Below are 13,371 nucleotides of genomic sequence, written 5' to 3'. Positions count from 1 at the left end.
CGTCTCAAGGAGGGGTTCACACACACACACACACACACACACACCTGGCTCCGGAGATACGGGCAGCACCTAGCCTCTCTCATCTCTGCTTTATGGATCTGCTCGGGTTGGCGGCCATGTGTCTGCTCATAGTGGCGTCCACTGCACTAACAATGACGTTCTTATTATCGTATTTTTTTTCCTTACGCTTTGCCTGGGCTTTGTTGTAATATGTTGTACTTTCTTATACTTTCCTTATTGGGCTCAATCATCCTGTGCCTTACTTATTTTTTTTTTTTTACACCTTCCTGGGGCTCTATCATCTTATTTTTTTCTTATTTTTTGCACTTTACTCAGGACTCTATCATACTTTTTTCCGTCTTGCAGGGATTCTATAATTTTTTTTACATTTTTCTTGGTCTCTTTCTTTTTTAACACCGTACAGTGACATTATCATTATTTTTTACACTTTACTGGCCCCTATCAGGTTTTCTACACGTTACCGGGCTCTATCACCATATTATTTACACATCATGGCCTTTATCATCATATTTTTACCCTTCTGGGGCTCTATCACCGTATTCTGTACACTTTACCGTGGCTTAGTGTGACTGTATTTTCCAACACTGGAGTGGGCTGAAGGAGGGTCGTTCTTTAGTCCATCTTAAGCTCGATCCTGATCTTGGAGTCAAGTGGGCAGACGATCCTCAGTTTGTCCGGTCTAGAGCCTGGTTGACGCGAGGGCGAGGCCGCCATCTGCGTCACCACCAGCTGGCCCTCCGTGGTCGAGTCTATCTTGAAGTTGCCCACGGTGTCGGTCTGGCCGCTGCCGGGGGAGTACTGCAGCACCGGGCCGGCCAGCGTGTCCACGGTGAAGCTGTCTTGGGACTCTCGTCGGGACCCTGCTGCTTGGGATTCTGAGGAGCCTCTCCGGGGGCACGTGCACCCCTCGATGGCCCGCAGGGAGCTGCCTGAGGGACTCTGCCGTGGCGTCCCCAGCTTGAAGCTCCCTGATGAGCCTTTCCTCGGTGCCTCCAGTTTGAAGCTCCCAGAGGATCCCTTCCTGTGAGTCTCCAGACTGAATAAGTCTGCTGGATTCCGGAAGCTGCTGGAGGGACTCCTGAAGCTCCCTGAAGGGCTCTTGAAGCTTCCTGATGGACTTTTGAAGCTGCCGGAGGGACTCCTCCTGGTTTCCAGCTTGAACCCGGCAATCTCCTTCTGGAAGGTTGTGGAGGGGCTCCTTGAGGGTGTCTCCACCTTGAGGCTTCTGGATGTCTCCCTCTGGAATGCATCTGCTGGATTCTTCCTCTGTTGTTCCACCTTGAGGCTGCGTGACAGTTCCCTGGGGAAGCCGCCTGAGGGGCTGCGGCGAGGTGCATCCAGTCTGAGTGATGCTGGTATCTCCCTGGGTGGCACTTTGGGTGGCAACCTTGGCGGCTTGGAGTTCCCTGAAGCGCTCCTGTAGCTGGCGGAGGGGCTCCTCCTTACCGTGACCACCGCTCCTCCGCTCACCTCCTTCTGCAGGCTCTTGCTGGGGCTGCATGGCACGCTGGTGGGGCCCTTGCTGGGGGACTCGTCCATCTTGCAGCTTCCGTCGGATGCGCGGCGGGACGGGCGGGGGGGACTGAGGGTGAAGCTGCCCATGGACCCTCGTCGTGCTGTTGCTACCTTTGCTGCCATCGCTGCCACCTCCGCCATGGTCTGAGTGTCGCTGCAGGAGTTGCGTCGCATCATGTCTGGCACCTCCAGCTTGGACCTCACTGACCCGTCCCTCCTTGGGCTCCCCTCCCTGCTTTCGGCTGCCTCCCCCACTGGACTGGTCCTGCTCAGACTTGCCCGGCCAGGGCTGGTGCGTGGAGTCACTATCTTCAGTTTTTCTCCTCCGCTGTCCGATAGACTTTTCTTTGGAGACTGTGTGTCGAGGCGGAACTTGCCCGAGACACTGCTCTTGGAGTAGTTCAACTTGCAGACGACGGGGGTATCCGTCTTTAAGTTTCCCAGTGAGCCTTTCCTTGCCCCGGCCCACCGTCCCTCCAGCAGGTTCTCCCACGACCCCATCAGTGGCAGGTTGCGGTGAGCCTTCAGCTGACCCTCGGGGGTGACCGCCCGGCTGCAGCTGCTGCTGCCCACCACACCTCTGTCGGCACACCAACCCACACCCGTTACATCACAAACAAAATACTGTCAGGGTGGAGGGATTTAGTTGGCAGGAAACAGGCAAAGCACAGCCAGTGTTAATGTGGGAGAGTATGTGTGGGAGGGGTAATTACTGAATAGGGATAAAACTCTGTGGCGATCATTTTGTCAGGGCAATCTGTCCAATTATGCACATTGGGCAGGTAATTGTGTGTTCTTTATATCTGACGTTGTATGTTGTGCTGAAGTGAAAGGATTTTTTTTTTCCATTATGGAAAAAAAAGGTTTTTTTATTAGGTAAGGTCAGTGGCATGTAAAAAAATAAAAAGTTAATAATGGCAACCGTACTTCGTCTGTTTCTTTGTGTTAACCAGAGTATCACATACAGATTTACTTTCACTTACTTGATGCTGTAGTATATGGCAGAGGAACAGTAAGCGGAAATAGCATATATTGTAGCTCTTCGACACAGGTATCACAGTCAGTTTCAGAAAGTATGTCAGAGAAGTATTGTTATCTAGTTAGAATAGACCTTTCTTTCTCCTGGTTCCGTGTGAGTGCAGGCTTTCATTATCATCATCATCATCAATTACGTTTTCATTTATTGCAACACCATCCTGCCACTCTTCTCGCTTGAGTGGCTTTGCCTGGTTCTGCAGTCACATAAAACCTGGCAAATGATGACAACAAAAGCACAGAATTGCATGATAAATTGGTGTTAGATTTGGGTCTACACTTACTTAACCCTTTGGCTGCTACGATTCTTTTCTGCTAAATAAATGCATTGGTGTTAGTCTGAAAATCAACACAACTGCACTACGAGATAGTAAAGGTGTAATCTCTTCATCTTTTTTTTTTTTTTTTTTTTTATTCTGCCTCTGACTTAATTTTTCGCAACTGAACTAGATATTTGATTTTAGCCTGAGTAAAATTTCGACGATTTAGACTAAATGTGTAACATAGATAGCTATTTTTTCTTTATCTCTTCGACTTTTTTTTTTTTTTTTTTTTTTGCAGAACGAGATATTTTGGTACTCTCAGGGAATTTTCAGTTTTCCAAAGCAACAAAAGGGCTAGTATCTATTAGGCTATACTGTATTATACAGGTTTGGAAAAAGATGGTTTATATTCGTAATGTTCTTTAAAACGCCAGATAAACAGGAAATTGGAACGAAGAAAATGTTAAAAGGAGAACACCAAGAAAAACACTAAAATTTTAATAACACTTAGCAGATAAGCAAAAACATGAACTTAAGATATAGGATTGGAAGGAGGTGGTTTAATGGATTTGTGATGTCTTTTAAATCGCTAGATAAATAGTAAAGTGAAGATGGTAATGTTAATAGAAGAACACCAAGAAAAACACATAAGAGATAAACAAGAAACATGAACTGAAGAGACAGGTTTGGATGGAAATGGTTTAATAGGTTTGTGATGTCCTTTAAAACGTCAGATAAATAGGAACGTGGATAAAGAAGAAAATGTTGAAAGAAGAAAAACACCAAGACAGTAAGATTTTAATAACACATACCTGATAAGCAAGAAACATTAACCTCTTCAGTACCATGACACATTTTTCACATTATTCTTGCTATCCACTTTGTTACTGCTACTCTTACTACCACTTCTACTACTACTACTACTACTACTACTACTACTACTATTATTATTATTATTATTATTATTATTATTATTATTTCCAACTTTGAGGAGCTAGATGTGACCTTTATTGGGGCTTTCAAAACGAGAGGTCTTTCACAGAGTTGCAATAAATTGGCTAATCAGTAGCTAGAATACAGGAAAATAATTGTCATTGTACTGAAAGGTGAATGAAAAAGAAGGAGGAGGAGGAGGAAAGAAGAAGAAAAGAGAAATCAGTCCCACCACAAACACACAGGAGACACTGATTTATGGAAGTAGCTTATGATAGAGTCAATATATGTTTCACTGGAGACTCATTTAATACCATGTCCCCATTGTTAAAATGCTGTCCTTGTCCTGTGTCTGAACCCACCACTGAGCTAGTGTAATTATGAGAACTGTGAGTACTGTTAGGATGATGATCTGACTCCAGCATCTGTCTGTCACTTTCTGTCTATTTCTAGCCAGACGCCTTAATCCCGTAAGGGGTGGTCACAAACAAATTGCCTCCATGTCGCCCTGTCCCTTGCCATTGCGCTGCCCTTCCCCCAACTCACACTTTCCCTCATATACAGTATCTCTCCGCTGCCTTGTAATTTCTAGTGCAGTATTTACAGTGATTACTTTGACTGGCGACTCTTGGTTATTAGTGTTATTAAAGTTAAGATTTACACCATTATCTTTTACTTACTCTACTCCTTTCACCTTAACTTGGTCCAGATTTTCGCCTTATTGCGACTTGCTGCACGTACGTCGGTAGCAGAAAAAGACAATATTACCACTTTACACCCTTTCCGTAGCACTTCTTCGTGACTAACTTCATATTCTAGTGTTCATCTCTTGCCACAGCCCAGCATTCAAGATGGAGGGATGGCAGTTCTAGACCAAGTTAGAGTAATAGGAGTATCGTGCAGTATGTACATTAATTATAGTGACTACTGGTTGTCTACAGCGGTTTTGCACCCTTTCCATAGCACTTCTTCGTGACTAGCTTCATATTCTAGTGTTAATCTCTTGCTACAACCCAGGGATGGCAGTTTTAGGCCAAGTTAGAGTAAAAAGAGTATAGTGCAGTATCATATGTACATTCTTTTCGGTAACTACTGGCATCTCTGCAACTATTTTTACTGGGAAAGTGAAAATAAACTCTCACTAAAGTTCTGTGAGTGAAAAATACCAGCCTACTAAAGTTTTCTTAAATGCAGGGGATTGAGACAGCCATCACTAAACTATCAACCAGCCATGTCCAAGAATAAATCGCTAAGGAAGAGGTGCGACGGAGCCTACTTCCCCGACGAAAATATGGGCCTCTCTCTCTCTCTCTCTCTCTCTCTCTCTCTCTCTCTCTCTCTCTCTCTCTCTCTCTCTCTCTCTCTCTCTCTCACACACACACACACACACACACACACACACACACACACACACACACATTCTCTCTCTCTCTCTCTCTCTCTCTCTCTCTCTCTCTCTCTCTCTCACACACACACACACACACACACACACACACATTCTCTCTCTCTCTCTCTCTCTCTCTCTCTCTCTCTCTCTCTCACACACACACACACACACACACACACACACACACACATTCTCTCTCTCTCTCTCTCTCTCTCTCTCTCTCTCTCTCACACACACACACACACACACACATTCTCTCTCTCTCTCTCTCTCTCTCTCTCTCTCTCTCTCTCTCTCACACACACACACACACACACACACACACACACACACACACACACACACAACTTTTCACTAACAAAAACTGAAATGTTAAATATAATCGTCTTCTGAACATATATATATTTTTTTTCGTGTCACGGGATGTCAAGTGCCAGAAACCTGTGATTTTGTTTTTAAGTCTAGTGTCAAGATTGGACTCAGTTTTACTATTTCAGGGGTATTTGTGTGTGTGTGTGTGTGTGTGTGTGTGTGTGTGTGTGTGAGAGAGAGAGAAACTTGAGAGTCAGTTCCATAAGCGATGATTTGAAGTTGAATTATGGTGGATGTGAGAAAGAGGGGGGGGGGATGGGAAGTGGTGAGTGAATGGGTATTATTATTATTATTATTATTATTATTTCTGTTGTTGTTATTATTATTATTATTATTATTATTTGGTATTAGTAGTAGTGGTCATCAACATCATCATCATCATCATCATTATTACACTGTTTTTATTAAGACTTTCTCCAACCAGTGTCTTAAATTTTCCTCCTATCCCCTGGGATTAAATTGAGCTCAGAAGAGACCACCTCGGGCTGAAAGGCTTACCAACAATATCCATTAACCTCTTTAACCATTTCAGCCCCCTGACGCCGTATTATTATTATTATTATTATTATTATTGTTGTTGTTGTTATTATCTGAGTATTTTTTTTCTTTTAATCTTTATTGGTTAGTTAGATACAGCCATCATTGACCCCTTCATGAGAGATGTGCCATGCTAAGTAAAATCCTCAATAACCAAAAAGCTGAAGTAGATGAAACACTGCATTTTTTTTTTTTCCCTCTGTCCAGTGCAAGAAATATCACCCGCCCTCCCTAATCACCCCTATTAGATCTAAATTGCTGGCAGGGGGACTCATCTGCTGCATAAACAAACCCTCACACCGGGGCTCTGTTATCGTTCTGTTAAGGAGCACTTCTGAGACCTTTCCCTTAGCGACGATCTGTCTTGTGTTTTACGATTTAGCTGTTTTATTGCTTGTGAATTATAGCCTCTTAACACGAACACTGTATTCATAAAAGAGCTTGACTGTGCCATACGTAAAAATATCTGATAATACCGTTGTTTTGTATATATATCGTTTTAATACAAATAATGGCATAAACCACCTACAAAAGCATGTTACGGTACCATAAGCGGAAGTAACGGATGATTTAGTATTCTTGTGTGTTATTTATTTTTCACATGAACTTAGTTGCGCAAATAACACACAAGAAATGCGCCCTATTCGGCGGTCTTGAATTTGACTCTTATTTTGTTTTTATTTTTTTTGGAGGGAACAGTCGTGCGAGTTTTAGCCTTGGGTTCCTTCTTCCTTGCATGAAAGAAACTTATAGTAAGGAAGAAATGCTGGAAGACTTCTTACAGCATACTATTCAGCAGTCTTACTTTTTTTTTTTTCTTGCGGGCTTCTGGCCTTAGGTTCCTTCTTCCTTGCATTAAAAAAAAAAAAAAAAATAGTAAGGAAGACGTTCTGGAAAACGTATTATTAAGGCAAGAAGAAGACATTGCCAAGACAAAAAGCCGTTTCATTATTTTGGAAGTTTATCTTTGACTGTGGTTGGAGTTGGGTCTGAATATTTAAGTCTGCGTTCAAGTGTGACATTTTCTTTCAAGTGTGAGCAGGTGACTCTGACAGACACCCACCCTCATCAGGAACCATGGCGATAAAATATTCGTAGAATCGTACTCTCGTAGGGTAAGGAGGCTCCCTGTCACCTCTTCCCTACCGACTTATTTTGCGTGTTACTCATTACTGTCCTTTTTTGTATCATTTAAATCATTCACATCTTCCCCCATACTCAGCATAGAAGGCATATAAATTTATGTTAACCGGCCGTATCCAAAAATAAATCGCCAAGGAAGAGATGCAAGGGAGCTTTCTGAGCTGACGAGAATACAAACTTAGATTTCAAACGTGAGGGGTTAGATGTAGGCCCGGATCTGAAGTTTCTCTCATCCTAAAATAATAATAATAATAATAAAGATAATGAATAAATATTGAATGGCAGTGGCAAGCATGATATATAACTATTACATAAAATTCTAAACATATATTCTTTAACAGCGAGCGTAATTTCTCCCTCTCTCTCTCTCTCTCTCTCTCTCTCTCTCTCTCTCTCTCTCTCTCATTTAAAATAATGCATAGACCACGTACGCCCTTAAGACTTATAATGCGATTTTTTTTTCCTTTTTATTTTAGCTAACAAGACGATTTTATTCAGCTTAGGAAACCCCCTGATCATGAAGGTGTGGATGAGGGTGTTATCTGAAGCTCCTGTGTAATATATTCTCTCCTGAACTGGATCGTCTGATGCTAAAATGAATAAACGATGTCTCGGTGGATGGAAAGGATTGATTAGAAAGCGTGGTACAGGGGCGGTGTGTGTGTGTGTGTGTGTGTGTGTGTGTGTGTGTGTGTGTGTGTGTGTGTGTGTGTGTGTAAAAATATGTAGACTATGGAGGAACTTTTAGCTTTTCGATTTTGGTGTGTGTGTGTGTGTGTGTTTCTCCTGTTATTTATGAAGGTGCATAACTGAGAATGTGAGAATTGATGGAGTAGGTCATAACATGTTAGTTGATGAATACGTTATTGCTATGGCTACAATCTATCTTGGCTGTGAGAATGCGTGTGACAAAAGTTTGGTGTTGGTGTGTTGCGAAGAAATACTGTATTGAAGGTTTGGTAAATATATATGTTAGGGTTTGTATAGCATAGTCTGTTTACACGCCGTCATTATGTTCCATTCATCTTCAGGAAGCAAACCAAGGACCCCGGCAGTGTTAATGTGGCCAGTGACTCAAGGATAAGGCATCGTGACCGTTGTTAATGATCACTCTGTCCCAGATTCGATTCATAAGAGGTGTGGAAGGCTGAAGGTACACGTCAGCAAAAAAAGAATCGTCTCCCAGTTGGTCGATGAAACTGACCGGGAGCGATGTTACATTTTAGTTTTCATTGTGGCTTGTAATTCTGAAGACTAAGAAGTCAGTCGGATGTCATGTGGAAAAGGCAGAAACTTCCAAGACACGTAGCAGTCGAGATTAGACCCGAACTGTGCATTACAGTTGTAAATAATCCTGTGATAGGACCGGGAAGATGGTTTCGTCACCTGCTTTATATATATATATATATATATATATATATATATATATATATATATATATATATATATATATATTGTGCTACAAAAGTATCCGTACTTTTTCTGTGTTCATTTTTTGTTTTACTTGTAATCCTGGACATAAAGAGGGATCTCTAAACAAAATGAAGTATGTTGTACAGTCAGAATTATTTGCCTTGGTTATAAAAAACAAAAGGAAACAGCAACAGCACCCTTTGTGAAAACGTTAATCTGGGCAAGGATACTTTTTATAGACGGTGGTGTGCAGCAGGTGTGGATTTAGTCAAGGACAGTACATGGAAGTAATAATTCTTTTTTTGCTGACTCAGGATGTCATGGGTGTGGGGTGAGTCGTCAGAAACTGGGGCAGACGAGGACAGATACATACCTTTAGAGGGTGGGAGGGACTAAGACAGGGTGGACTATCTAGACGGAGCTCTCCCTGTGGCCGGGACTCCCTGCCACGTCTCGAGGGGGGGTGAGGGGACGGTCAGGGTGGAGGGCAACGGTAGAGGTGGAGCCGTTGTGGGTGGAGGCCGAGGTGGAGGTAGTGGAAGAAGGGGTAGCACGACCAGAGGAGACAGACCCCGTGCGACCCAAGGTTAGAGACGGGTAGAGGAACGGGGTCGCGTAGGACTGCTCGCTCGGGTGGGGCATATGGAGGTCGTGCACCGGTAAAGAGGCATCGAGCTTCGGGTACCTTGGCAGTGGGGACCCGTGCTCGTTAGGCGATGGGGACGGGAGGGACGGTCTGAGCGGGTAGGAGTTGAGTATTATGGGTGAATTATCTTGTGGGTATTTAAAGGGTGAAGAATTATCCACTGGGAACCTAGGAACCAGGGATGGCATATCTGGGGGGTATTTATGACCCAAGGAGGACGAGTCAGGGGGGTACTTAGGGAACTGTGAGTTTTTAAGGGTGAATTTAGGGAGCAGGGGCGAGTTCTCAGGGACATAGTAGGCGTACACCATGGGCTGGGCGGGCAGGCGGGTGGATGCGGGTGTGGAGGCAGCCAGAGGGCGCCCCACCAGCACGCCTTCCCCGTCTCTCGGCACCAGGACGCCCCTCTGTGCGGAACACGTCGTGGACAGGTTATGTTACGTGGAAGGCATGTCACTGGACTTTGGCATGGCGACCTGACGTGTGCCCAGACTTTACGATATGTTGGGGTGTGGACTGAACATTTCCTAAGTGTTACGTATAGTACAGCGGGCACAGTGTCTTATTACAGGCCCCTGATGTGATGTATACCACAGTGTCTCTTCTTAAGGCGAGAGGAGTTGTACAGTGTCTTATCTCGTGGCTTGAAGGATTGCAGTGCCGTATCTCATGGCTAGAAGGATTACAGTGCCGTATCTCATGGCTAGAAGGATTGCAGTGCCTTATCTCATGGCTAGAAGGATTGCAGTGCCTTATCTCATGGCTAAAAGGATTGCAGTGCCTTATCTCATGGCTAGAAGGATTGCAGTGCCTTATCTCATGGCTAAAAGGATTGCAGTGCCGTATCTCATGGCTAAAAGGATTGCAGTGCCTTATCTCATGGCTAGAAGGATTGCAGTGCCTTATCTCATGGCTAGAAGGATTGCAGTGCCTTATCTCATACCTAAAGGAATTATTCACTACACACCCCAAGCATCGCGTAAGGCTGGACCTGAGGAATTGGCACGTAACTAACTCAGCACGCCAATTCAAATCATTCACTACCTTTGCCTCTACTGTAAATCTACCTAGCTTAATTGATTTCTAAATGGCACTAAGACTCGTATTTTGGGCAGGTAAAGAAGCCCCCTAACACCTCTTCTTCGCCGATTTATTTTTGGATACGGGTGGCTCATATCGTTTTGTACGTTATTTATGCAGACTATGGTAATATTAGGAGGGTTGGAAGTAACGGAGAGGGGGACGGCACGGTGTCATAAACAAAATAAATCGTTTGGGAAGAGGTGTTGGGGAGCTTACTTAACCGACTAGACAAGTGGGTCCTAAACATATATCTCATCTTGTCTACTTTGATCACATCCAAACTACAATCCACATTTCTTAAACATACCATGCTATTATGTACAGCTGCCCCAAAAAGTAATGGCAGAGTTTCAGACTGCTTCGGTCACTCTGTACTGTATGTGCATTATCGCTGATCGACAGCTTCTGGATACTCTGCCGTCACATCTGTTATCTAAGTTTTTGTTTTTTTTTCTTGGAGGGAACAACCTTGTGGGCTTCTGGCCTTAGGTTCCTTCTTCCCTGGATTTAAAAAAGAATCTTGGGGCGGCTGTACATGTAAAATACTGTCTTATCTTTAATCTATATATCCTTCTAACTTCCCATAACAACTTCTAGCCTCTAATCTAACTATAATCTGAAATGCAAACTATTACCTGTACGTGAAGTGACTCAATTACTTGGTAGATTTATTCACCTACAATTTTTTATATATTATTCATCTACAATTTTTTTTTATTTATTCACTTTACAATTTTTTTTAAATTTATTCACCTACAATTTTTTTTTTTGATTCACCTACATATTTTTTTTTTTTATTCACCTACAATTTTTTTTATTTATTCACTTTACAATTTTTTTTATTTATTCACCTACAATTTTTTTTATTTATTCACCTACAATTTTTTTTAATTTATTCACCTACAATTTTTTTTAATTTATTCACCTACAATTTTTTTTATTTATTCACCTACAATTTTTTTTATTTATTCACCTACAATTTTTTTATTTATTCACCTACAATTTTTTTTATTTATTCACTTTACAATTTTTATTTATTTATTCACTTACATTTTTTTTTTCCATAATTCATTTCTGGCCAGACTATCAAACTACCTTTTAAATTTAACTATGGTAATTATTTCTGTTTACTGATGATTGGGAAATAGGCTAATTACTGTGATGTTATTGTGCTGGTGATTGGGAGTAGGGTGGTTAGCATTCTCTCTCTCTCTCTCTCTCTCTCTCTCTCTCTCTCTCTCTCTCTCTCTCTCTCTCTCCAGCCATTGTATCAGTGGAGATAAAGAAATAGGTTGGTAGATAAACTAGATAGAGAGAGAGAGAAAATTAATGTGATTTTATTTTTATACCAACACAACTACCACAACCACCACCATCACAACTACCACAACTACCACAACTACCAGCATCTGACCTGCCATGGCCACTATAATTACCACAACTACCACCATCACGGCTATCAGTCTGAATCTCCACAACTACCACCATCGTCACCACAACAATTGCCCCATTTTAGCCACCACAATTGCCTAATCTCGGTAACCATAGCAACTACCACCATCGCACCTACCACCATCCTCTTAACCCTTTCAGTTCGATGACTACCACAACTACCACTACCACAGCAACCACCACAACTACCATTACTATATCCACCACATCTAGTACTACCACAACTACTACCATCTCAGCTACCTCGATTACCTTCTACCACAGCCACCACTATCACAACTACCGTCTCCATCTACCACCACTACCACAACCACCACTTCATATACCACAACTACAACAACTACTTCTACCACAACCACCCTACATACACCACTATTACCATCAGATCTACCACAACTACCACATCTGCCACAACTACCACGTCTCCCACTACTACCACAACTACCACATCTCCCACTACTACCACAACTACCCCTACCACATCTATCACAACTACCACACCTACCACATCTACCACAACTACCACACCTACCACAACCACCAATACATACACCACATTTACCACTATTACCACCACACCTACCACATCTACCACAACTACCACACCTACCACAACCACCAATACATACACCACATTTACCACTATTACCACCACATCTACCACATCTACCACTACCACATCTACCACACCTACCACAACTACCACAATTAATATGTCGGCCTGGGAGTCATTAATCACCACAATTACTAAGTCAATGGACCCTCTTTGTTGTTGTTTAATGTACTTTGCTATTCTCTCTCTCTCTCTCTCTCTCTCTCTCTCTCTCTCTCTCTCTCTCTCTCTCTCTCTCTCTCAAACCACTATCACGCCTTTCTTTTTTGTCACTTCTTTCTTAATTTCCTTCCTTCTCTCTCTCTCTCTCTCTCTCTCTCTCAGACCCCTATCACGCCTTTCTTTTTTATCACTTCTTAATTTTCTTCCTTTCTCTGTCTGTCTGTCTGTCTGTCTGTCTCTCTCTCTCTCTCTCTCTCTCTCCTATCAGTGAATAATTTCCCTATAATTTCCCTTATCTTGCCTCCCCTATATTCCTTTATGGAGGCCTTCTAATTAAGTAGATATTTTATTATTATTATTATTATTATTATTATTATTATTACCACCATCATCATCATCGTCATCACTATCATTATTATTATTATTATTATTATTATTACTATCATCATCATCATTCTTATTCTTATTCTTATTATCATCATCATCATCATCATTCTTATTCTTATTCTTATTATCATCATCATCATCATCATCATCATTACTGTTATCATCATTATTTGTTCGTTTATTATCTTTCTCCGCCTCGTAGTTTCACTCCATCCCAGGCACCACCACATACTGTAACCATTCATTTCATTTACTGGCAATATATATATTTTTTCATCATCACTTAAATGCATCTGTGATTAGAAAAAAAAAGAAAAAAAACTTCATATATACGTATTCAGAAATTCACCCAGACTCTCACTTCTTTGCAGGTAAGGCCACAACACCAAGAAGAGCATCAGGAATAACA

General features: G+C 42.2%; 1 protein-coding gene across 1 annotated transcript in view; it reads right to left on the bottom strand.

Annotated features, from left to right (window-relative positions):
* Nucleotides 1-295: 295 nt before the first annotated feature.
* The window catches only part of LOC145416740 (uncharacterized), a 145,676-nt gene continuing 132,600 nt past the window's right edge, over nt 296-13,371 (bottom strand). Inside the window, exons 16-17 of the mRNA XM_080285666.1 lie at nt 9,037-9,672; nt 296-2,160 (exon numbers count right to left, since the gene is read on the bottom strand). Of these exons, the coding sequence (XP_080141792.1) occupies nt 634-2,160; nt 9,037-9,672 (2,163 nt within the window). The 3' untranslated portion in view covers nt 296-633. The remainder of the gene's footprint in view (nt 2,161-9,036; nt 9,673-13,371) is intronic.

The sequence above is a fragment of the Coenobita brevimanus genome, chromosome 107 (assembly GCF_032717465.1).
Source record: "Coenobita brevimanus isolate Jiangsu-jjx chromosome 107, ASM3271746v2, whole genome shotgun sequence".
Lineage (NCBI taxonomy): Eukaryota > Metazoa > Arthropoda > Malacostraca > Decapoda > Coenobitidae > Coenobita > Coenobita brevimanus.
Note: the sequence above shows the minus strand (reverse complement) of the source record. Positions and strands in the feature narration are given on the sequence as shown.